The sequence below is a fragment of the Ixodes scapularis genome, unplaced genomic scaffold (assembly GCF_016920785.2).
Source record: "Ixodes scapularis isolate PalLabHiFi unplaced genomic scaffold, ASM1692078v2 ptg000460l_1___fragment_5__unscaffolded, whole genome shotgun sequence".
Taxonomy (NCBI): Eukaryota; Metazoa; Arthropoda; class Arachnida; order Ixodida; family Ixodidae; genus Ixodes; species Ixodes scapularis.
The window spans coordinates 46,509-72,778 of record NW_024609984.1 but is presented as its reverse complement, the minus strand read 5'-3'; the positions used below and the strand labels follow the sequence as shown (position 1 = coordinate 72,778).

Genomic DNA, 26,270 nt, shown 5'->3' with positions numbered 1-26,270 from the left:
AACATAAGGCAAAAACATCAAAGTAGCCATGTCTGCGCATTTTCACGCACAATGTGTATTTTACAGAATTGTACAAATTGTTTTATGTATTGCCATCATAGACTACTATTTGTGCAAAAATTTTCAGTTTTAGTTTTATTTCTCCGTTTTTTGCCCATTAAGTGCCGTCATACTTTGCAGAAATGACAAAACGCCAAAACGGGTTTGCTGCCTTGATGTAGCCTTTTTTTTTTTTTTTTTTCTCGAGAAATAAAATTTTTCTCGCATAACCTTTTTTGATTTAGTTCCTTCAACACATTCGGAAGTAAAATATAAAAATACGAAGAAAAACGAAAGAGGTCAACCGGACACGCTTGCATGATCTTATTTGAACACACCCTGCTACGAACATGTCAAAACCCTCCAAAAGGGCATCAAGTTTTTCTCCGAAACTTAAGCTTTGCGGATAAGTTGACATTGCTGCTTGAGCCTTGACGCTGGCCTCCTATTTTATACATCATATTGCAACCAACCTTTCGGGATCCTCCATAAAGCGAGTATGGGTTTCAGGCACGTCGCCAGGATTTTGTTTCGGGGGGGGGGGGGGGCGCATGCCAGTGACAAAATGCTGTATGATGGGAAGGCGGGAGAAGAGGTCCTAGCAAAGTGGAAGATTTCGGGGGGGGGGGGGGGGGAGTGACGGCCGGGCCCAATGCCCCCACCCCCCCCTTGGCTACGTGCCTGGTGGGTTCCCTGATGACTTGATATACGCAATCGGATCGGGTGTGTCACCTCATATTAGGCAGTTCGTTATGATGACTGATAACGATATTTGACGCCTTTGCACACATGACGGATTGTTGTCGGGTATCGTTATCAGAGATATCGGGACAATCTACTAAGTCTGTAGATCCTCCGCAAGGGTACATACCGAAATTTGGCCGTCTTCCGTAACTTCATTGACAATTTGTTAGTAAACTCACCAAAAAGAGCACCCATAGAAATAATGCACAGGCCATCCTAGGCACGATTCTAGACAACAAGGACCCTAACCTAAAAAAGCGGGATGAAGGGACCGCGACATCACCGCCTACTCTGATTGTTCAACGCCACGGCGCTGAACAAGAGCAGTAGGCGGCAATTTCTCAGAATCTTCGTCCCACGGTCGATATGTTTACGCGGGACGTATAATTATTAACAGCTTCCATCCTCCACCTGCCTCTTTACTCTGTGTAAAATAATAGCCGGTTACTATGCAGTGCTCTGCATCACTAACACATCTTACGTTTCTGATCGCAGAAGTTTTGTCCATCCTTTATGTGTTTTTTTTCTTCCATTTCATTGTATCACCAACGCGCTCAACTAAAGTATAAAAGATGGGATATCTCGAAATATGTTCTTACCTCTTCAGTGTTGATTGGTTGATTTAAAACATGTGTATTTATTTGACTTAAAGAAATAATCATTATACAAACGAAATGCATAATAGGTTAACAGTACAGCTTGATTACCAGCATTACGCTACGTTCTGCTCTAGCGAAAAATCCCTGTTAGAGACTTTTCGCAGATGGTTCGCAAGAGCTTTGCTTTTTGAAAAACGAGAAGCGGCGCGGCTCTACGGCAACGCCTGCTCGGTGACTCGCGACTTATATTCGAATAAATACGGTAGTCAGCCGCGCGACGAGACACACATGATGAAAGCGAATGGTGCAAGCGACCAAGGCGATGAGCGACGTTTTCTATAGAAACCCAAAAACCAAGGGACGCACGCTGCGACAGTGAGAAATCTTCGTCGTTAGTCGCCGACGGGTCCATATCACATGAGCGGATGACGTTTTAGCGAACAGCGACATTTGAGCGAATCGACGTTTTAGCGAATAACGGGGGCGCGCGTTAACCCATCCGTCGCGCTGCGCTTACGCCGCTTCGAGGCGACAGTCTGCGGTGGCTGATTAGAAAAAGGTGAACCCATTTGGCCCTCCCGAAAACGCCGCTTCGCAGCGTCCGACTATTCGCTAAAGTGTCATTCGGTGAAACGTGGGCGTTCGCTAAAACATCATTTGATCAAGTGAGTTCCTCCCGTCGCCGGCACTCGTAGCTTCTCGCCGTCGCTCGTCTCGTTGATCACTATATTGCTTACATGCCGTTGAGAAAGGCGCTCTAAATGCTTACCATTGCATTGGGACCAACCTCGCATCCAACCGTAACCAGTCTTTTTTTTTTAAGCCACCCAGGTATAAGTTAACATCATACAGACATCGTTTTCAAACATGGCTCCTCGTTCATCGGCTCGATTTACATTTTCAGTAAATGACAAACCGCGATGAAGCGCAATTATTCTAGCTCAAAATTGTCACGAACACTTGGCACGCATGCTTACACTGAAGCGCACCTAACTTAATTTAAAACTAGAACGAAAAGGGGACGAGATTCGCTTACCGCTTCACGGAAAGACAGACGCCTACGGATCCTAGGCCTACCGGCCGAACTTCGAAGTCGTCGACGGTACGGCGATCGGACGAGGCGAGCCAGCCGCGCTGCGCTGACCCAGGCTGACCACAGCTGGGTGAACCGTCGAGTTGAGAATCAGAGTCGCAGCAGAAACGGACCGCCAAACGTCTGTCCCGTACAACGAACGAGCCGACGACCCCACACCTCTACGTCTCCGCCATCTTCTCCGTGACGACCGGAGCTGGGAAAGCGGGGAAGCCGAGCAGCGGAAGCTGAAGTCATTGGGCGGCCGCTTTACGTTTCGCTTTTAGCCGACGCCGGTATCGGTTGAGGAATCGTGCTGTTGCAGCTGGTTGCGAAGAGAGGAACCACGAAAAAACGCCGAGTTGGCCGTGTACGAGTCACGGTACGAGCAACGGGCCGTTTGCTGCTGTCGACCGGTGACGCGGTATTTTCGGCTTGGTGTCACGATCGGTTTGTTGCCCTGCACGTTGGCTTTGCTATATGGTACGGTTGGTGCGGCTGTTGAATACTTGTGGTGCTCATTATTCGAGACAGTCGCCCCAAGACGTCGCCGTGAAGAGTTGACCGAGGAATTCGTGTGAGCTCAACGTCGGTCTTTGTGCCGTTTCGACATGTATGGCATATGTAACGATACCGGTGGTCGGTGATGGACGTTTTGTTGGAAGATTGCGGTCGCCTTTCTGCATGTATAATTTGGTGATACCGGTGGTCATGAGGTATAAGCGTTGCGTTAGAAAGAAGTTGGTCGCCTACGTCATCGGACGCAAAAATCATACCAGCCACACCAAATTGTAACGGCAAGTAAACTGGCTGCCCGTATTGACAGACGCGGATTCATAGCGGTGCCGGTATCTCCAGTTATGCAGAACGCCAAACCAAACTAGCTGCATGCATAATAACAAGAAAATATTGGTGACATAGCAGAACTGTAGAAGCAGCAGGTATGTTTCTTGTGGTTTTTCCAATAGGGGTAGCACATACAAAAAAACGTTTCCGAAAGCAAGAAAAGTTCATTCTGTTTTGTTTTTTTTATTTCTTAAAACGTATGTTTTTCTTTCACAAGAGATGCTTGTCAATATTGTACTATCGCGGACAATATGAGCTGAAACAACGCTCCGGCCTGTGCACGGTACTACCTGCGCCGCCTGTCGCAACGCTCCGTAAACACGGGGCACCCTGAGGCCGAGATAAATTCTCACTTTAGCTCACTGCGGCGCTGCGCTCTTCCGGCCGTCTGCTAGCGCACGGCCGCTGGCTAGCGAAAATGGGGAGCTTTCGTAAACCGTATCCCACCGGAGCTACGCTCTCCGCAACGAAGACGCCACTACCGTGTATGCGCGGCACTAGCCTTGCCTGCAGAGCGCCGCATCTGTGGCGGGTTGCGGAGAACGGTGCGGGACAGCGGAAACGATCTACAAAAACTCCCTACTATAGGCCAACGGAACCGTGCGTTGTCACGCTCGTATCTCCTCGAGAAGCGCTGCCTGACGAAGCTGCCTTGGCCCCCAAAAGGAGCCGATCTAGATATCTTTGAACAGATTTGGAGGTGCATCAAGGTAGCCATGTCACGGCGTCCCCTCAACTGTGCCACTGCCCAGAAAATGTGAAAAGCAATGAGAGGTGAATGGGAGTGGCTTCGGTTCGAGCCTTACTTCGTGGCCGCGCTCTATGATTTCTTACCAGACAGGACGAGAGCCGTGGTCGCGGGTCAGAAGAAAATAACGCGGTATTAAATTATTTTGTAAGTTTTACTGCGCCTCAGGACCTTCTGAACCGGACTTCTGCCAATTGGAACAAAGCTTGAGTCGACGGTTACGACACACCGTTTAACGCCGTTAACCAGAGCATACTTTTGTGTGCTGCCTCCTTGATTCCGATATTTTTTTATAGTGCAGCTGAACTTCCACGCCGACTATTGATATTTTGTGTCTGACATTGTCCTCTGCGAATATTCCTTCGATGAAGTTTTAAGCTTCTTCTCCTGGCAAATATATGACTGTTTGTTCCACTTTATTAAGACTATGCATTTGTTAACAAACAACTGTTGTCTTGTAAGCAACTTGTTTTGTTTGAACCAAACATGTGGGCCCACTAATAAAGAAATAACATTTTTGAACCTTTTCATACCAATTAAGCTAACAAAACCTTCTCAGTAACATATATGCTCACCGTTTTTGTTTTTTTTTAAGAGCTGTGATAAATGAAAAAGAAAGAGTAAATACCTTGGAGCAGGACTAAATTCGGCATACAGATTTTGGCCTATACTTTACGATGTCCTAGTTTGTGCATGCATTAATCAAACAAAAATAGCCTACAACGCCTTTTGATGTGACTTTCAAAAACGATAATCGTAGCTGCAATTTAATATACATCAACAATTTTTTCTTCCCCAGTCAGCGTTTTTTCTACGACAGAGTAAAGTAAATCAATTCAAAATAGGGACGACGAGTGTAATCCTCTGTCCCCTCCCCGCCACCCTACCGCACACACGCTCGCTGTCGCACCCGCCGTCTCGCTTGCAGACGGCCGGAAGAGCTCAGTGGCGCAGCGAGCGCAAGGGAGAATTTATCTCGGCCTCAGTGTGCGCCATGTGTGCAGATCAAGGTGGCGCAGGTAGTACCGTGCGCCGGCCGGAGCGCTGTTTCAGCTCATATTTTCTGTGATAGTATAACAAGCAAGTTGGAGCGAGTCAGAGTTCGCAAACCGCTAATTTCTCCGATGTGAACCTGTCGTTTTTGCCTTGTTTAGTTGTTGTTGTTTAGATCATGGCGGCACAGCGCAGCACTGAGCTAGATTTCAGACGTCATGTTCTTCCCACAAGTGGTGCGTGGCAGGTGTCTCAGGAATTTCCACAATTATTGGCACCCCGTTTCCTAGGCTAGAGGGGCTTTAGCGGAGAGTAGCTCTGAGCGCACCCCTTTAGATATTAAGCGTAGAACCTTGTATGTTAATTCTGTTGTGTGTGCACCTCAGTTCATCACAATAATAAACTTTCACATTCTCTCAAACTTTCGTTTCCAATGAGTTGTTTAATATTCTGATATTTTATTCATTCACAAAATAAATGAGCTCCCTTGTCTAGTTATCTAATATCAATTATTTGCGAATGGGAAAATACTAGTTTCTCCGCTTAAATTTTGTGAAGTATAAAGTATTTGGGTGAATGCATTGACATTAAAATTGAAACAATTCCTCAATATTGAGCTCACAAATGCAAGTGATAAAATGTGGATACTGTGTGAACTAGTACCGCTTGGTATACAACAGCTGCCTCGTGTAACGGGCGAGGAGGAAATGATGAAGTTCACAAAAACGAGCTCACACCATTCCAGTGTTTTTAAATTCACAACCCAGCACGACGTGTTTGCAGCCTCGGAAAGCAGGCGAATCGCGCGCTTATCCGTACCCTTGACCGGTGGAGATGGCACCGACCAGAAGCTCGGTATGCGGCCAAGCGAAGAAAGGACTCAGCGCGAGCTCGTACTTTGACTGCTGCAATAGCGCGCGTGCTCTCGCAATGCACGATGTTTCTGCAGCCAAGTGTTCGCGCGCTGCCTTCGCTGCCTCTTGACTTGAGGCATAGCCTCCTATATACCCACAAAGCCCGGTCGCAGATTCGGAGGGCGAGGATCTGGGAGCACAGGGCATCAAGGAGCCATTTCTCGGGAAACCTTGACGTCTGCGCACATCTTTTGCAGCGGCGAGGAGCCGAAATACACTTGTTCGCTCCGGAGAGGTGTGTTTCGGCGTCTCACCGCAGCGGTACGCCAGTCACGTGGCTCTCCTCTCATCCATTCTCTTCCGTCCACCTTTTCATTTCGACGGCCGCTTCTCGTGGCGATCTACTAGAATTTGTCATTATATAGGAGGCTATTCTTGAGGAGAAACGGAGTCTAGAAGTAAATTTTTTCACGCGGTCGCGTGTTCGGCGAGAAAGATTCAAGCTGAATAAGTAAATTGAGGCAACAAACAACGCCAAAGCTTTAAAAGTTCTGTCAAAAATATCAGCTCGCGAACGCCGCGCGGCGCGCGTTTACGTAAAAAAAAAAATTCTTTTTCGCAGTTGCAGTATAAGCTAATATGAGCGCAATAGAAATAGAAGTATAATTACTTGATATCCAGGAACCGGCGTTCACGGCCGTTCGGAAACGTAAGATGCCACAGCTGAAACAGGCGTGCCTATGCCGCCATTTTGTAAGTTCAGTATCAAACAGGCTCTGGAGAGCCCTTCGATTAAACCGGTGCAGTTTGCTAGTGACCGGTCACAGGTTTATGCAAAATGGTCACCCGTTTGAACAACCGTGCGACAAGTTTGCCCAAACGAGTGACCCATTTGCCCAGCCGAGTGACGTGGTTCACCAAATGACTGACTTGTTTACCCAAACGGGTGACCGTTATGTCTGATACGGGTGACCCATTTAACAAACGAGTCACCGGTGTGAATTCGTTTACTTTCATACAAGCACCAAATGTTTTTTTTTTCTTTTTTTTTCTTTTTATCAGTAGAGCAACGCCAAGACACCAAGGCAAGGTTTCAATGTATTAGATGTAAATCACGGCAAACCATTTTGAAGACAATGCTTGACCCCTTAAACCTAAGCGCCGTGCGTTCGGCTGGCACCGGGCACGGCACGACTTGTTTTCGGCCGCCGTATATCTTGGGAGTGGCGACCCCTTTAGGACGCTAGAGTTGAGAATGTTGTAACGTGTGTCGCAGCGACAATAGCTCGGGGCACAAGTAATTCCCAAGCATTGTTTCGTCGTCGTTTCTGCGTCGCTTCCTGGGCATGACTTTGACGATTTTCACACCAATCACTTCGCGCTCTAAATTCCGTCTTCTACAACCGACAAGGGAGGGCAGGAGACACTCAAAAATGACATTTGTTCTTTCCTGTCCACACGCGAAAAAAACATCTAGGGTCCGCTTTGCGGCGGAGTCCAGGGGGAGAATTTGCGAGAAAAAGTACAGAGCTCACCCCACCAGAAGACACGGAAGCTGCCCACATTATCCGGCTTTCTATCCCCCGAAAGCCGTCCGTTGGCAATAAGCGGCTTGAGCAGACGACATAACCAGCGTTATGGCCTCAGTTTTATGAAGTTATCCGGACAATAGGACCGAACGCTCCGCAGATTGTAGCGAGGCGTCCCCGCGACGGCCCAGTAGGGCCGTCACGGGGACGCCTCGTGCGTGTCTGCTGTCGCATGCGACGTGTCTCATTGGCCGTCTCACCCCTGCTAATGTAGGGTTTGAGATCGCCGACGTGCACCGGCCCGCCAACGTCCCTAGATTGCAGGTCCGTCAGTCTACACACGAAAGGGGAATCAGTCTCTTTTACTCGGTAGCGGCCCGACCACTTCGGCGCCAGCACAGCAGAAAAGGCTTTGCTAGCATCGCTCAAGACGTGCGTTAGTCTGAGCACCAGATCGCACACTTGATAGCGGATAGCCCGGTGTAAACGGTCGTACCGAGAATTCTGACTGGCTCTGGCTGCGCACAGATTTGGGTTGGCTTTCGACAGGGCCGCCTCCATCCGCGTTTGCAACCGCCGGGCGTAGTCAGCATAGGCTGGCTGCGCGCCGCGCCCCCTTTACCTGTAGCCGCCAATACCCGATTAATGGGGTTCGGCAGATCCCTCCCAAAATTAAGGAGAGCACGACTGGAACCTGTCGATCTGTTCACCGTAGAGCGGAGTGCAAACCCGATCTCGGGTAGATAGGCATCCCAATCTCGGTGTCGTTCCACTTACTCTGCAAGCATAGGCTTCAGGTTCCGATTGACACGCTCGGTGATGTTCGACTGGGGGTGGTACTTCGTCGTCCTTTTGTGCTTTATGCCAAAGGCTGCAGAGGAATCGGCGAATACCTTTGACGTGAAGGTTCTGGTATTGTCATAAATCAAAGCTTGGGGGTGTCCGAAGCGGGAAAACGCCTACATCTGCTTGTTCAGCACTGCCCGGGCCGCCAGTTTGCGCAGAGGAAAAAGCTCTACCCATTTAGTGAAGTGGTCGGTGACAACCGGCAAATCCTGGTGTCCTTTCGGGCTATTGGGAAAGGGTCCGACCAGATCGCACGCCACGAGAGACCAAGGTTGCTGGCTTTGAACTGGCTGCAGGAGGCCCGGGGGTTTACCGCCTAGTGGCTTGAGGCTCTGGCACAGGTGACACGTGGTACACTGTTCTCCAATGGTCGGCGAGCTGTCATCTTGGCACCCCAACCGTCAAACCCAAATTCCTCGTAGAGTTGTTCTCTGCAATTTTCCCGGCCTGACTGGCGCCAACCGCTAAGTTATTGCATAGGGCAAAAAGCGACAATTTTATACAAAGCGGCAAAACCCTCCATATACAGGCACATTCGGCTAAAAGCCGCAAGCAGCTGCAAGAACGGGCTGTCCCAGGGATCTGTCCGAGCAGACTCCCGAAATCCGACACGTTTCTTAACGACCGGCGGGGGAACCGCTTCCGCATCTCGGCCGGTCTGCCCACGGAAACGTTCCCTCCAAAACGCCGACACCCACAAAGAAAGCTAAAAAAAACAATGCCGACGCAACTCTGGAAAGTTCTAATACAAGAAAACACCCTAATAAATAAGCATGATTTCTATATACTTTACTGGCGCGCTCTGTCCAGCCATCTGGTGGCCTCCCATCGGGAAGGGACCGGGTGGTTGCCGAACATGATAACCGTCTCGGAGAAGAGAAGTTGTCATGTGGCTGCCCGGCAGGGCGTCAGCTTGAAAGGCAGCTACACTTAAAGGCCGGTGATCTGCGCCGCCTCCGAGGGGCGTGGCATCAAATGGACCCACAACGCTGGCTCTAATAGGAGCGGCGTAGGGCTCTGGCCGCTACAGCGAGCCGTCTCGGAAAGGAGAAGCGCTCGTGGGCCCATCAACCGAGGCGCTTGCTCCTATCAGAGGTGCACCTGGCTGGCTCGGCGAGAACAGACGGCTTGCATAGGAGGCAGCCGGGTCACCGATCGGTACGAGGGGATCAGATGTGAGGCTTCTCGTAGCCACTTCTGCCAGCATGATCAGCGACCGAAAATTGGGCTGACTCGTCGACATGGCGTGAAAGGGCAGACAACAGTGCTAGCTTAACGTTAAACGAATGCCACGACCGCGTTAAAGGAAGTCGTGGCCCCACGTTTGGCGCCAGAATATGTGGGATAGCAACGGGTGGTGGTAACCGAAGGAATCAGGGGCAGTCTCTAATCGGGAGACGCCAATCCTACTCCCACATTCCCGCAGCTTTCTCTCGAGAACACCGCCACGGGCGGGTCCGAACGTCGGCCGCACAACTGATCGCTTCTCTAAAAGGGAGGAGCACGTACCACAATAGGACTGGGTCCTACGGTGATAATTGGAACACCAAAAGACACACTGTCCCAAAACCCCCGACCCGACAAGGTCAGATGAAAGGCTTACCCTGTCGACACCGTCCCGAGAGCGCAGTCCAAAGCGGGCAACGGAAGACCTTCGAGACACGTCCAATCTCTATCGCATCCGCGGGAGGAGTCCCCCGCGTTCCCGAAGTCGGGAACGCGCGTCGACCTCCTCTCCCCGCGGGCGTCGTCCTCACCCAAAACAACTATGTTCCCGGATGAGCGAGGGGACGGGAAAAGGACTCCCCGGGAAAGAGTGAGGAGGAGAGCCCTCCAAGCCAGGCGGCTCTCCTACGCTTCACGAAAAGGCTGGTGCTTACGGAAGCCAGGCCGAGCGTTCTGAATCACGGCTGTTATGCCGGCCATCGGGGAAGGGCTACCAACGGTCCCCACAAGAGATACCTACGTTTCTCTCTCTGGTTTTGTGAAGTGAATGCCAACATCGGATAAAGAACTTAGCCCACTTCCTTCCAACTTCCCCTTTCCACTATAGCACACAGCTCTCTCTTTTGAAATACATTTCTTTATTCATTTAGTGAGGGCCGACAGTAGACTTGTGCTCATCGTATTCAGCCACATTGCTTCATTGAATTCCGAAGAACCAAAATGAAAGTACTTCAAAGCGACGGCGAGGTCCGGGTGGGCAGAAGAGGAGGTGTGCTCATTGTGCACCATTGCATTGCTTCAGTGCATAGGTTTAATCCACAATTAGAGCTTTTTTCAAAGCGACGATGAGGTTTGGGTGGGCAGAAGGGGAGGTGTGGTAATTGTATTCCGCGGCATCTCTTCAGCGTGTACTGGTGATCCATAATTATAGTACTTCAAAGCGATGATAAACTTAGGGTAGACAAAAGGGGGAGGTGTGCTCATTGCATTCCGCTGCATTGCTTCAGTGCTTTGTGGCTATCCACATCGATACTACTTCAAAATGAGGATAATATTTGGATGCGCAGACGGAGGCGTAGGGTATTGTATTTCGCTACATTGCTTCTGTGTGTTCCGGGGATCCACAATGAGAATACTTTAAAGAGACGGTGAGAATTGGATGTGCACAAAGAGAGGCGGAGGCATATTATTCGGCTGCATTGCTTCAATGCATTCCGGTGTGCATCAATGGATATACTTTAAAACGACGGTAAGGTTAGTGTAGGCAAAAGGACGTGTATTATTATATTCGTCTGCACTACTTCAGAGTATTCAAGCGATCCACAATGAATGTACGCGTAGACAACCTTAACATCAAATATTATGTATAATCTAACAACGGCCGCATGCGGCTCGTGGCTTCGCCGCGAGTGTCATATTCGTTAGGTTTCGAGAACAGCAGATAGAATTCATATGCTGCCTCCGACCCCGCTCACCCGACCAACTGTATTTAAAATCGCTTCCTGAGGTAGGTATCTATCTAAAATAAAATGAGTATGACTAAAAAAATTTTTAGGTTTTATGGAAATCGACATACGTTTTTAGTCAGTGACTACTTAAGAAATACAGGGTATGATGCCTTAAAATGTTCAGGCTTCTTGTTTCTTGATTGTTCTTCGCAGTTGGAATTGAGAAATGCATTAATCTCACTGGCCAAAGAGCGATAATAATATGCTTCACGCTTGCCTCGCCCAGCGTTGCTTAAGCTGCCGGTGACTGTATAAAGCAAAATGAAGGATTGAGGTGTTAGCAAAAGGAAGTGTGGTAGATATACTCTTTAGACCTTAAATAGAATGTCGTATAAATTCATGAAGCAACTGGTTAGTGCTGCGTTATTACGTTTCTCTCGCCTAAAACCTGTAGATATGTAGGAGAATTAATATATCCAGTCCCCTACCTATCTGCCTACCTGCAAAGAGAAGAATAACAAACTTAGAATGAAGAAACAACTTGGAAAACAAGGATAACTAATATTTGTACAAGGAATCGACGCAAGTTAGAAATTAAGGTGTTTTTCTTTACCTAATAGTTTTTTTACCCTATAATTTATATCTCAACAATTTTGTTCACAAGGTGATTGTACGCCTTTATGTCTAGAAGCCTGACCTTTACCAAGGCTTTTGTCTGAAGGACTTGAATTTTTTGGAAGCAAAATCAACATAGAAGTTGCCTCAACTGTTTTATACAACGTCATTTTGAACATCCCGTTTATATGAACTGAAAATCTGGAGCAATTTATGAACATACATTTTTGCAAGTAACCTGTCGAAGATGCAACGAGGCATCGCAAGGTATTTTATTCATAAATGAGATATTGTGAGAATACGCATATAAAATGGAAACAAAATCATGTACCCTTAGCGCGCACCGGGTACAGGTAGTGGTTTAGAGAATACGTTTCTGTACGCGGTTTAATACGCTATAACCACTGTCTTCGGATTCTTAGTGGTTGGCGCACGCGTTCTTAATGGAAGAAAACTTTTTATTATTTCGGTAACCTAAAGCCTGAAATATCTGTGACGCTCAACGTCATCGCTATTTGTAAAGCAGAATCGTCATACTTTATCCATGATGATGAAGTGGGCATTCAAAGTTGAAGAGAAAAGCAAACGGTGGTTGCAGTTAAGTGTAAAAGATAACAAACAGATGCGGAAACATGCTCTTTTTTAGGTTCTAGTAACACCCAGGTTTAATTAGGGTCAGTATTCAGTATATTCTAGAAAATAATTTACTCATTTCATTAATACACTTAGGTATTTAAATAAATGAGAATTTTTAATTTGTTTTCTAAAATTAGTATATTTACCAGGGGCCGAAAAAAACGATAGATCTTAACATGAAGAGTTTTTTTTTTCGCTTGGTAGTGACCAACCTTCACAACTCAAAACATGCGATTATTACTCAATAAAACTAATAAAAAGTTATACTTGTAAGGACATACCACCCTTACGGATTTAATTAGTTATGATAAAAAAACAAGGCACGCATCGTTGATAATAATATCTTTATTAGTAGTGATGTCTAAAGGTGGTGGGTTGTCATGATTTATTGATAGAGTGAATACCACTTTAGTGAATCAATGGAGCCATTTTAAGAAGGGCAACTAGAATGCTCCTACAGAATCGAGTGTTCTAATCAGAGTATAATTTTTTTGAAGATCAAGGAATTACGTTGGTCTTTACTGGAAGCGTATCAGACCTGCTTTAGCTCTTGGGTGGTTTGACATTTTTTTGATATGCTCCCGGAATATTCCCATGGGGATTGTAGTTGCAAACAACAAATATCGTTCCTTTCTTGGATACGTCGTAGCCACATCCCATAGTATTGGTTGATGCCCATACCAACTGCGTAAAGTGAGCGGTGGCAGCTGAGTAACCACCAAAAACGTAATTGTAGTTCTTGTTTTCATCATACCACAAATTTACTGCCAGTGTTGCTGAAAAAAATAAAGCAGTGTTAATATTACAGCTGAAAAGCTCGAGATTTGATCCTATTTTTGTCAAGGCTATTTTAATCAAGAACAAATTAAATTCTTCAACTCAATTTTACTTGGAGACCTTGAAAGGTGCCACAGAGGCTATGTGATGCAGCAGAAACAAACCGCCGTCGTCCCGCAATTATTCGTTAATTGACCTTTTTGAGAAAACTAAGGTGAACCTCATACCTAATTTCAAAGGTGCTTACATTCCAGGGCGAGGCACCTGCGTTTGAGCCTAGTTTCAGTTTAAATGTTGTCGCATCGAAAAAAAAAAAAAACAGATTCAAGCTTACAACGAATTTTTGGTTCTTTGACTAAATTACACCTCGCGTCAATCTAAATTCAGAGTTCGAACGTTCATTTAAATGAGGACGTCTTCCGGAGACCACCCGATGGCACACTGAAGTCATAAACGATAAGGCATGGGCGACGCGTTTAGAACTGCGATCATAACCGAAATTCTTTTTTGCGATCATAACCGAACTTCTTTTTTTTTTCCTTTATACAACGCGTCTACTGACTTTTGTTGTGGAAAACATTAAGGGCTTTGATTATTTTATTTCACATGCCCATCTTCCTGAACTTTCATGCTATATGGTTTTATAGGATAATCCTCGGGAAGTTCGAAAACGCCATTCAGGCTTTCTGAAGGCAACCAGAGCGGATGTTTATTGAACTTAGATTAATAAATACTGGTTTACAAGTTTTGAATTTGTTAAAAGAGATTAAGTATAACGCTATTATTGCATATATACATAGGTGGCCAGCGCGCCATAGAAATCACTTTCAACTAGTTAAGTTCAGACTATAATTATAATGTAATTAAATGCAAAGGTGCAAGCGAGCTGGACAAGAATGACGAAAGTAATCCCTGGAGAAGGGGAACAAGAGGGACAAGGGGACAAAGGGACAAGGGACAAAGGGACAAAAGCTGTGTTTGGAGATTTATGTTTGTCATTTGTCCCTCTTGTTCCCCTTCTCTAGGAATTACTTTCGTCATTCGTGAGTTCAGACGTCATTTTTTTATTTTCTTTATAATGGCGAACATATAGTTACAAAATATGTATTACTAACAATATCTTGGGAAGTTTTTTTTTCTCGATTTTTAATGCTTGCACATCCAGGTCGCAACAGGACCGGCATGAATTATCACACTAGAAAATGTTATCAAATAAGAGTTACATATTACCGGAGTGCGCGTGCATAGCATGCCTGGTACATTTCGGAAAACACAGTCAAATTGTTACGTGTAAAAATTACAGAAATGAATATTTAAAACCATACTTAAAATATTTTATATTTTTTTTTAATTTGCGTTGGTACCTCGTGACACCTACGAAAAGCAAGGAGGTTTTGGGCATCAATAAAAACAATCACAATGGCCTCATTAATGATTTAGATCAGTTTAATTCAGAACGTACAAAATACAGCAAGAACTACTGGGCAAATGCGAAACAAAAATATAAATTTAGCAAAGGCTTTCGTCTCTAGCATTCCGGATATCACTCAATACTCAATTGTGAACGGCATAGCTAAAGGTCATGTCGTCTAGAACAACAACGTGTTTAAATCTTATGATGAGTAAACTTTTCTTTATTAATACAGGAAAAAAGTGTCATTTGAAAATAAAGCTGCTTAACAACATAAAAGATCATAGGTATAAGTAACTTCGAGTTTTGCCATACTCCAAAATAAAAAAATAAGCTATTTGAACGCATTGACTCATTTTCGGTTTTTGTTGGCTGCATATTACGCCGATAGTCGACTGAAGCTTGATATTTCCGGAGCGCATGACAATGGTGCCATGGCTTCAGTGAACACTGAAACCATTTTCTAAAGAAACACAATCGATCCGTGTAGTTTTTTTAACGCAAATACTTGTTCACGAACCTGCCATACTTACCATACTGTTCATAAGGCTGTTTACTGTAGGTCATCCAATATATGTTTTCTCCGAAGTCTCTGCCTGGTCGATGAGTAACGTTGCTTGTATCGTCAAGAATGGCAAGTCGCCTTGCCCATGATCGAGCAAATATGTATAGCTAGAACAGTAGTGCACACATTAGACGAAATATTTTCTGCAGGGATTCCTTAGTGTCACGTTTTTTAGTTATTTTAAAAGCCATATCTGCTTCACATAGGCTAGGCACAACGCGCTAAGTGCTAATCAAATTTTTATAGGATTCTTTGTTCTCACTATATCAAGTCGCGAGTTTTTCGTGGGCACCGGTCTTGCCTTACATAAATGGAGTTATTTCTGTATATAAGAGCCATAATCTGCATATAATATCTGCGCTTTTAAAGGCTATCGGTTGGTCTGGATGAACATTATTTTTAAAAAAATGTACGCTAACATCATCAAGTTTAGTGGAGGTTGGAAAACACGATCAAGTTTCGCAGGTTCTTTATTGCTTATAAGGCAGTGTCTAACCTACCGAATTTCTACGCAATTCGAAGGCATTATTGTAGTAAAAAAACAAAGGTACGTGCACGTAAGGTCTCATAAAGGTTTCAAAAGGTTTCACAGTGATACGAGAGCAGTAGTTTACGAGATCATAACATGGTAGACCATAGTATAGCCTTTATTATAAGGACTCTAGGACAAATAGGCCGAAAATAACGTCGAAGCAACAGGTAAGTAGGAAATGCTTCGCGTCTCTATCACAATCGTTTACACTGTGGAAATGAGCCATCTGAAGGGTATTAAAGCTGTCATTGACAGGATGAAGTGGTTACATTTCTCCCGTATGCGTATGAATAGACGTTGAGCTTTAGCTACGCGGTCTACAATGGCGACAGGCAAAGGGAACAGGCTGACAAATATCATTATATCAAAAATATATCTTTTAATTTACACACCCAGCCACAAATTTGTTAGTTGCGCTATTGAGTTAAGCCTTGCTAATTGTATCATTCTCTGCAAAAAGTAACACCCTGCTGAAGACGCCATTTAGGATTGGTTCTGACACTCTTAAGAAATCAATACGCGTTGATTTTTCTCTTATATAAGATAAATGGCCGCTTCTTCGTGACTGCCATCTCAACATATTGGGTGCTTAGCAATGTGACATGTCGGCATGGCGCAATTGAGAAGTAACTTTTTCTTAGGGCATTTTTAATCTCCCTCACCATGTTTATTTAAATACAACAAAACTCTACCGCTGAGAGCTACAATTTGTTACTATTTTCTACGGCGTTTCGTTAAAGCAAATCCGCGAAAATGAAAGGAAAGTATATAGGGAACGATTAATAAGTCCTGTAAATATTGTGAACATTTTACCGTTGAGTTGATCTTGAGTGATGGGGCTTGATGAATTGCTCTGTATTTATTGTGTTCTTGGAGGCACAACTTATCAAATTCGTGATTTGCATTATACTGAAAAATTAAGTGCATTAATTGTTATAAATTATTATATATGGTGTACATTGTATCCAATCAGACACTATTATAATATACTTTTGATTACGGTCACACGAATGCAAACCAATCTAGTTTTGTGGCTTTATCTCTAAAAAAATGAAACTGTCTGTTGCTAAAGTTGTGTGGTCTCGAGAAACTTTTGGAGTTGTCTGTTTCTCTCTAGCACTCGTATACAGGCTGACACGCATTAAGAATTTCTTACAGATCGATTAAGCAGACCGTCGACTTACGACAAACGTCTACGTGATAGCTGGTTTATGTCACGTTTTAAATATGCCACCAGTTTGAACCAGAAAAGCTTTAGAAGACCCTTGCTAAAACACGCATAAACTTTTACATTATTTTGCTTCCCGCTTCACGAATTTTGAAATTAGCTTTAGGTTTCAGCGCGGAGTAAGAACGAAATATCCCTGTCAAAATAGCCTAAAGTCCCCAGTTTCCTTATTATCTACGTAGTTAGTTCGAGCAGAACATTTGACAGTGAGCATGACGTCATCTCCAGAGATTACGACATCTCTGTGCCTTCTGCTAGTCGTTTTCAGTGGTCGGAAAAGAATGTGACGTTCGTCTTGTTGCTCCCATAGTAGGGCAGAGCCGTATATAGAGAGAGTTTGGTCAATGGGGCAGCCGATGGGAGCCGGTCTGCAACAGCAAAAGCAGTGGCGCCGCCAGCGACGCATATTACCCCCGTGACAATCCTGCGAAGTTAAAATATCTGAGATGACCTTAAAGGAGGCGCGTTCCGCGGCGCAAGCATTTTTTTTTTTTTTTTTTTGTTTTGTTTCTGGACGACGCTGAAAGTACATGAATAGATAATTGTAAGAGATTGATGAAAATAGGGAGCTTTAAGGTGCTGGATTGGTTTACAGAGCCAGGAAAGGTGATATTGACGAGAAACGCTTTTTGAAGTATACGGAGAAATTGCAAACATGGGGTGCGCGTTCGGGTTTAGCAGCCAAAACTCCTACGGAGCCGAGTCCGCGGTTTTCGCCGTCCACTCCGGTGTGGCCGCGGCTAGACTGAGTGGATTTTGGATGTCGCCGTGACGAAGCGTCACCTGCGTCGCCCTTTTAGTTACGAGGAGTCGCAAATTTCAACCATAGCGTGCTGAAATGAAATACTTGAATGCATCCTAACCAAGAAATTATAATTAGAGGATATAAGCTATGTTCATCACCTCTGCTAGGAGAATATTTGTGGCTGGTGGTTGGTCACAAGTGCAGTCAATCAACGCGCTTGTGGTCATTGAAACAATTTCGGCCAATGGCGTGTCTTTATTTTCGCTCTATTCTCACCATTTAATAACCGAGCTCTCGGCATATACGGCTCGGTTGCAGGCTTGCCTGAGCCTTTTTATTGGAGTAATGAATTTTATGTTTGTTCTTGTTTTTTTTGTGTAGTTTACTCGTGCGTGATAGCAGATCCCTCTGGTGATTGTTTTACAGCTCTGGCTAACCTTCATGGTGGTGGCTTCTCAATGCCTCCCATGTTTGTTTGGGGTAAGCTACATGGGTTACCGCGTCTCTTGAGAGGTTTTTTAAGCTATGCACGAGCACACTTCACTTCCTCAGATATTCCATACTGAGAGTTTAAATAATGGCGTTTCGAGTGGTGTCTTTAAGCGTACTAGGTGCGTTCATGTGGGCCTGAGAGTAATATCGACAGTCTTGCAATCGTTCGTGACTGCAGACATTAGGAGCTCCAACTGGGCAGCAGAAAGCTGCTTACTTAAAGGGGCACAAAGGGAGTACTTAAGCTCTCGAAGGCTTTTATTTGCACATGATATATGAAAGTCCAACTACCCAAAACAGAATTTGCGGCTCGAAACTCGTTCCCTTTCCACTTGATGAACAGCCGACTGAAAACCGACCAGCTTGAGTCGCACTCTCTCTTCTCCGTGGTCACGTGCTCTTTTTAATAGTTTAGACACAACAATCAAATATATTCAAAGTTGTGGGTCATCGAAGACACACACTCAATACCAGAAATAGTCAAAAAAGATGATACCAATTTCTTGTGGCTTCTAAATTGCTGCACATATGTTGAAGGGAACTTTCTGTTCTATCTTTCTTCTTTCTCCCCAGTTCAGTTTGGATTTCGGTTTTGAGCAACTGCATTGTCTTACTTTATTAAAAATACGTTTGACGCAGTAGCAAAAGATTGGCTGTAGTCTTCTGCCACCATAATAAATAACCCAACAAACAATAAACAATTTTTTTCGGGGGTGGGGGGGGCGGGGGAGATTGTCAATGCCTTTTTAAAATCACTTTCCACCAGTGTATTAGATTTTTCTCTCAGGTTCTTCTTAATTGTTCCTGGGGTAAATAGTTATCCCATTTAAATTTACCACATAAAAATACGTCAGAATGCAATTTCAACTCCTCGTTTTCAATAAATTCTTCGGCTTGCCTGAACTCCAGTTGGAGGTTATTATATATATGAATAATTATTATAATGAGATTAATATTAATGATATTAAAAATAATTATTATTATTTTATTATTATTCTTTCTAATACAAAAATAGTGACATATTCTCGCAAGACCCAGGATATATATTTTTTCATATTGTTATCATGGAGAACTGCTGTCACGTGAAAGTGAACTGAGGGAAATTGGTGTTGTTGATTCAACCTTGAGATTTGACACTCACACAACCAGTGTGGTACAATCGGCCTTGCGCACATTAGATGCCGCGTCTCTCATAACGAAAGAATTCAAAGGCCCGTCCGCTTTTTTAACGCTGTACCGTTCCTTACTTAGATCCCAGCTGTAGTACGCCCCGGTTCTTTAGAACGGCATTTTCAAAACTAACAGTTTATCTGTGGAGCGAGTCCAAAACAAATGTATTTCCATCTTTAAATATCGCTACATTGAGAAGGTGATTCTTGTTTAAACATTGACTGTAACTCGCAACTCGTGAATTTGTTGAGCCTGCAGCGGCGTCGGGTGAAGGCCGATCTGTTGTTCCTGTTTAAGACCCTGCACGGCCCGATTACCTCTCCCAGCCTTCTGTACGAAGTGAGCCTTAGGGTTCCACGTATGCCTAGACGACTTCATTTATATTTTTATAAAGCTCGACATTTTAGCCACTGAAACCCGATCCGAAAATCGGTTGAGTTTTATAACCGCTGCTCTGATACAATTGATGTTATCGCTCATGCGAGCGCAAGTTATAAGAAGCACTGTTCGAAACTTCCTCTTGAAAGAAAAGGTCTGATCAGTTGAAGAACTGGTGTTTGTCATTACGATATCCAAGCATTCTTTTCTTTCACACCTGGTGATGTCTCTGTTTTGTGCTTTTGACTCCCCTTGTTGATTTGAATATCTTTCATACTTGTTAATATTTTTTCTCTCACACCGTGAACAACATTTCCATTTTGCAGTCGTGTGAATGTGTGTTTGTATGTGTGTGTTGTTGCTCTTCTTTTTTTTAAGTGTGCCAGCACTGAGACCGATCGGTTCTTCCTGGACACTATAATAAACACTATTATAATTTTATTCCATCGTTATTTCATCGCTAAAATACCAAACCTCCTCAGAAAATTTCTGATGCGCGATACCTTCGCAAAAGACAAATAAAAATAAAAATGGTATTTAAAAGCTGTGTTTATCTGAACGTGAGGCTAGATTTGTTTCTCTATATGCGTGTGCGAACTTTATAGCAGTACAAGATAGCCGCCGGCAAACAAAAATATGTGATGCTTGTCAACGCAACACGGGAGTCATTTTAGTTCATTTGGTTTACTTGTGTATTATATATTTTTTTCTCCTCATCCTTAAAGAACACGTGAAAGGAGAAGAAAATTTTAACAGCCTGGTTGGAAACCGAAAGTCATAAAACGAATTTACAACGAAAAATAAAAAAAAAATGGTAGAGCTATATTTACGGCTCGATACGCCGCAGAAAAGTGGCCCTTATTTATCACGAGGTGCTTGAGCTCTTTCGGAAGCTTCCTGTTGTCTCTAAAAGTTACTTATTCACCTTCGTTTCAAGTCCAACAAAAAACAAATATCAATAAGTAACTCTTAGAGTCCAAAAGAAGCTCCTGAAAAAGCGCGAGCAGACGTGATAGACCTGTGCGCCGGTCAGATGATGGAGGCGGCGCCCCCGAGCAGACGAACTTGTGCGGCGACGGCGGCGGCGGCGTGGAAAAACGCGTTGGGGCCGGCAGCGCACCACGCTCAGTGTATGGTGGCGGTGTGACGTTCAGGCGGCGGTGGCGCAGCGCGATGACGCACGCGGCTACCACGTGACCCGCGGCGGCTCCTGCGGGCGCCAACTACAAATTCATTTTGTACGGTAAATATAGCTCTAATTATTTTGTTTACTTCGTTGTAAATTAGTTTTATAACATTCTTTTTCCATCTAGGCTGTTTAAAAATAATGGTTTTCTTTTTCTTTGCATGTGTCCTTCACAGTAGATAAGGCGTATCGCATCACCCTGTATTTCAACGTCTAGTTCTTACTGTCTAATTCATGCGAAATTAATGTCTTGTCTCAGTAAGCACTGTTGCCAAAAATAAGACATCCTGAATGAACTTGAGACTGGGACAGAAATTAACACATACTTCGAAGGAACAAAAAAGACGGGAGACGTCGTTCTGTCCTTTTCTTTAAATTCGGCTTATGTGTTCATTTCTGCCTCAGTCTCAGATTGCACCTTTACTATATTATCTCTGAAAATAAACGCCTGAAAGGTATATATTGAGTGATTTCTGGTTCTCTTTCTAAAGACTTATTCCCGCGAGCGTGGTTTAGATGGCAAAACTCGCGGCTGCCACGAAGGGGAAATGGTGTTCGAACCCCGCTCGGCTCGGTTCTTTTTTCTTTCAACCTTTGATCTCCTGGAAAGTTTCATACTATTTTCGGCTGTTGCCGCATATTTTGGTGAAAATCATTTCTGAACCTACCACTTGCATAAAAGAGCGGTAATGCGCTGCTTTTTCACCAACGCTTTTTCGTCTCCGACGCAAGATGCTGGTACCTTTTACTTCTAAGGTTGTACGCACAAGTTTGCCTCTTAGATATTTATTTTCAGTTTTGCGTTCTCTTCTCTTTTACTCGCGACAATGTTAATTTTTGAGTGTATGGAATGTAGGCTACTGGCAAGGAGCACCTTATTAAAAGGATTAATAAAAAGGACCACATGACATCACACAACTTCGTGACCTGTGCTCTAACTAATTTCGCGGTTCTATTTCTCGACACGCCTGGAGCTCGAAGAACATATAGAACGCATCCTGGATTTTGATCTGTAGAGCGAAATTTTTCAGCTAACCTGTAGGCGCAGCTGGCCAAGTAGGCAGCGCGCCCGCGGCCATATTTACCGTCATGCCATGAGCGAAAATTACATTAGGTCATACTTTTGAAAACTATTTACCTTTTTGGTAGTTTGCCCATGGTTTGAGTTTCTTCTAGGCGGTTTTCTTGCCCCAACTGTAGACGGGGTAGGAGGTTTATTTAGTTTGTATTTACTTGTCCTTATGTAGAAGAAGTAAACCAGGAGTTTCTTTTTCCCTTGAAATATTTTTTTACAATATTGCCAAAGTTCATATCATGAAACAGCTCCCACATGTCCACATTTTCAGAAATTCCGATATATTTTACGCTAAAAATTAAACCTGACTTAATACCTCTAATAAACCCGTGGAGCCTTATCAGTCGTACCTTCATTATGTGTGAGTTATAGATAGTTATGCTTGCTTACACTGGGTTTTTGGAGATTTCGGTTTAGCTGCATACACAACCCACGCTTGTGCTTTCCGGGTGCATCAAAATAATCCAATCAAGTTCAAATTTCTTTAGTAGTGGTTTGTGTCACGAGCACGCTTTAATTAAACGCCTTATGTCGCTTTTCTCGTGGCTGCGTGTAGGGCCTTGAATTATTAGTGCTCTTGGATCGCCAGGAACCCCTAATCGTAAGGGAAGTAATTCCGAAGGGACGAGGTTTATTGCACCTTTTACACAATCTATTGAATGATTTCTGAAGTTGCCACTAGGGGACAGGACCTCTTTCGAGCTGCACTTCTGCAGCTTTTTTTCCTGTCTCCATCACCCGTTTTTACGATGAGAGTTAATAAACGAATTGAACTGAAGTTACGATGTCAAACGCCTGCTGAGCTATTTCTTGGTACTTTATGATCCACCCGTTATGTTGTGAATTCAAGTGCAAAGATTACGCTTTGTTATTCGAAAAACTGCAGCGCGTGCCGACGGTCGCCTGCGGAGTAAGTAAATTTGATTAGGTAGGACTCGCGCCCAAAGTTTCCTATAGACTACAAATACTGGACAATGCATGACTCGCGCCGAGTGTTGCCTTCAGACTAAGTATGCTAAACTGAGAGTGATTCGCTACCGAAAGTCGCCTTCATACTAAGTATGCATGACTAAGTATGACTCACCACCGATGGTCACCTACACACTAAGCATGGTGGAATATGTATGCTGAACAATGCATGTTGCACTAAGTATCAGCCACCGCAGGCAGTCGCGTGCTTCCGCAGGCGACTCGCGGCGGCAAATCACACTTAATCCTGCAACTTGACCTTTCTTCCCTCTCCTCCTTGTGGTGCAAAGTAAAGACGTTGGATTACGGGTAACTTGGTCCGGGGTTTGACTTTCAGCCTCCTAATGACACGTCTTGCGGGTTACGGGGAAGTGTTCCTTTACTCCGTGTCACTAGGTTTGTGCACTGCCGCCGAAGACAATGTCAATTGAAGAGAGAAGGAGCGAGCACTAGGGAGGCGGAATTGTAGAGGGCGAAGGGGAAAAGGGAGAGCTCTAGAAACGCAAGAGAGGAGATGAGATTTTTCTCGTCCTCCCCAGCCTTTCTAATGCTTCACCTTTCACCCCTCGCCTGGCGTTGCCTTCGCCTGTACTACACGCTACTATTGACACGGGGTATATTTATGATTACATAAGAATCATTATGAGTATATTTCCCATTCATATGCTTCGAACGTCTGCATGACCTACTATTGGCTATGCGCGCTTTATGTTGCCTAGGCCTGCATGTGGCGTTTTTCGTCACAGTCGAGCGTTACACTTCTCGCATGAAATTCTCCCCCTGAACACAATCTGCGTAAAACGTTATTTATGATTGATACCCTCGTTAATATTTTATATCTAGCAGATTATACATTCTTTATTCTTTAGTCATATTATAACTCGGTAAGGAAGTTTTATTTCTGTATGCCGAAATTCAGAAGGGTCCTTTTCCATCGCAAAATGGTGAATTTCGGTTTAATAGGCACAATGGTGAATCTCGGTTTAATAAGCACACCGCTCTCATAGCAGGCAGCGGTGTGCTTGGGTATTCACAAAAAAAGTATTTTGTAGTGTTCATTCTCTGGCTGAGCTTGAATAATAAATGGCATCTGATTGCAGTTTTAAAGTTCCGCTGTCTGACATCAAATAACACATTTATCATCACCTGATTAGTAATTTTTGGCTTATAAAACAAATACTTTTTAAAGATTATTGTAAGTAACAAAACCATTAAATAACACCATAATGCCTTACCTTTCGCAGTATGCAAAACCATAACAATAAAAAACGTGAAAATGTACAAAACTATCCTCATCGTGGTGGTTCTTGTGGAAGTTTCTCGTTAATGAAAAAATTGCATGTTTGAACCTTTTTTATACTTTCGGGTGGGAATATAGATACCACCGCACTGCAAAGTTCATAGAAAAGGTCAGTTTATGACGCCAGTGAAAAAAAAAATCAAGTAAGCACCTTAGTAGAAAATTGAATGCTACGCTTATGTGTGTGTGACATTTCAGATTTCGAAAGATTTTGTTCGAAGATTTGATGTTGGCATTTGTTCATGAAGCATGTTTCGAAGCGAAAAACAACGGAGAGAAGGAAGAAGACACACCGACGTAGCTGACACCCAGGCGTAATAAAGTTCCCCAACTACCTCAATTACAAGCTCTCTTACAGTACACTTGTTTAGCGTTCTCTAGATTGCAGTTCTCGCTACAATTTTGAGGTGAAAGACCAAAAATAAATACCAGTTTATTTTATAACGACCAATTCGCGTTGAACTGTCTCAGAACGATAAATGTGAAATTCGGAATCCTAAAATAAGCAAAACTAGAGAAAGGATAAGCTATTTTATTGGTAAGAAGGGGGTCATGAAAAGTCCTTGTTGCAGCAATAACATGAGTCATGAGTCCAGACCTGAATTGCGGAAGGGAGGTGAAGCTTTGGAGCTAGTTTTAGGACGTATATGGCCTTCTGAAAAAAACTTCGCGTCAAGAAGATGAGCGAATAATATTATAATTTTAAACAGCAACGTTATTTTTTCCTGCCATATAAAGAAAAATGTTATATGTGTCGGCATCTTCTTTTTGGTATGTAATTTAGTTTTGCTAAGGATATAACTTTCTTTGAATAGAATTTCATGGGGTAACATAATCGCTGTATGATATAAAACGCCTAACAACATGACGAAAACGTAGAAAGAACTATACAGGATGCGGCGTAACGTTCAACTGAATGGTTTATTCAGGTGACATCCTTTTGAAAATATAAAAAACAGGTTCACTTGGCACAACAGAAATATATTGTCTAAAAACACATACCTCTCAAATACCAGCGTCATTGGTTCTTAAGATAGTGCAATTATTTATGGTACAAGGACAAATAGGGTGCGCTTACACATGAGTTGTCGTGGTGGCACTTAATCAGGAAGGCTTAGTGAATTTCTGTTGCCGCTTTTTGTTTTGTAATGGCCCATGACACAGGTCTCACCAAAAACGGGGCTGCACTTCCGAGAGTTGGGCCCGCATTCGCAAGTGCCCTAAACCCTAGAGCGGGGAAGCATCAAAAGGGATAATTGTGTTCTCGAAGAAAACTGATTCAGCGCGTCTTGTATTAAAATATCTGTGTTCAGTTTTTTATATTTACACCAGTGATGAAAAAAAAAGTCTTCCTATTTTCTGTTCAGTAGGCAATGAATTTAGCGAACAAAGTAAGTAACGCAAGGGAAATAGAAAAAATATATATATTATAGTGCTCAGAAGGACCTTCGTGATAACGTTACAACCTTGGGAGTTAAGTGAAATATTGAAAAATAAAATTCTTCACAAAAAATAAACACGCATGTAGTGTGTATTCTTGTCCAGCTCCAGGTAATGGCATGTGTTGAAATCCGCTGGCGGGTACATTAGCAGTTAAACGAAAATGGCCCTTAAGAATTTATTACCGCTCACAAAAAATGAACAGAGTGCATAAAAACAGTCGCTTTGCATAAAAGCAGTAGTTGTGAGAGCAGATACACACATCAAAGTATCCAGTGAGCCTCAGAAAGAGAGAACTAGATGGGGGAGTTTCGTCATTCCGTTTAAGGCTCATGACTCATGACACACTAAAAGATTTTTCATTCGAAATGAAAAATTCTTTGGAACGTGAACTTATTTCGTTGGAACCGGGACACTGAAACATTGTATTTCAAGGCACACTCGAACATTTTTGTTAAATTGCCATAGCTAGGGTATAACATTCCTTTATTAAAGATAACTGACTGACATTTGTTCTGCTTATAGTGCGTGATTTTCTTTCTATAAATCTGGCGTTAGTTTTGTTATCGCTTGTTTTAATGCGAAAG

The 26,270-nt window shown here is 43.7% G+C and overlaps 1 protein-coding gene across 1 annotated transcript; it reads right to left on the bottom strand.

Annotated features, from left to right (window-relative positions):
* Positions 1-12,958: 12,958 nt before the first annotated feature.
* Positions 12,959-24,239, bottom strand: LOC120849122 (Golgi-associated plant pathogenesis-related protein 1-like). The gene is made up of 5 exons (XM_040221259.1): positions 24,179-24,239; positions 22,038-22,093; positions 16,514-16,609; positions 15,137-15,275; positions 12,959-13,191 (listed from the first exon to the last, which is right to left on the bottom strand). The coding sequence occupies exons 1-5, from the start codon at positions 24,237-24,239 to the stop codon at positions 12,959-12,961; spliced, it is 585 nt and encodes a 194-aa protein (XP_040077193.1).
* Positions 24,240-26,270: the final 2,031 nt, after the last annotated feature.

Excerpts from the sequence above, each read along its gene's own strand:
- LOC120849122 (XM_040221259.1), bottom strand. The coding sequence starts at position 24,239 with ATGAGGATAGTTTTGTACATTTTCACGTTTTTTATTGTTATGGTTTTG. Across the intron at positions 16,610-22,037 it reads ATGGGCAAACTACCAAAAAG|TATAATGCAAATCACGAATT; the intron begins GTAAATAGTTTT and ends TTAATTTTTCAG. Across the intron at positions 13,192-15,136 it reads ACAGCCTTATGAACAGTATG|CAACACTGGCAGTAAATTTG; the intron begins GTAAGTATGGCA and ends TATTTTTTTCAG.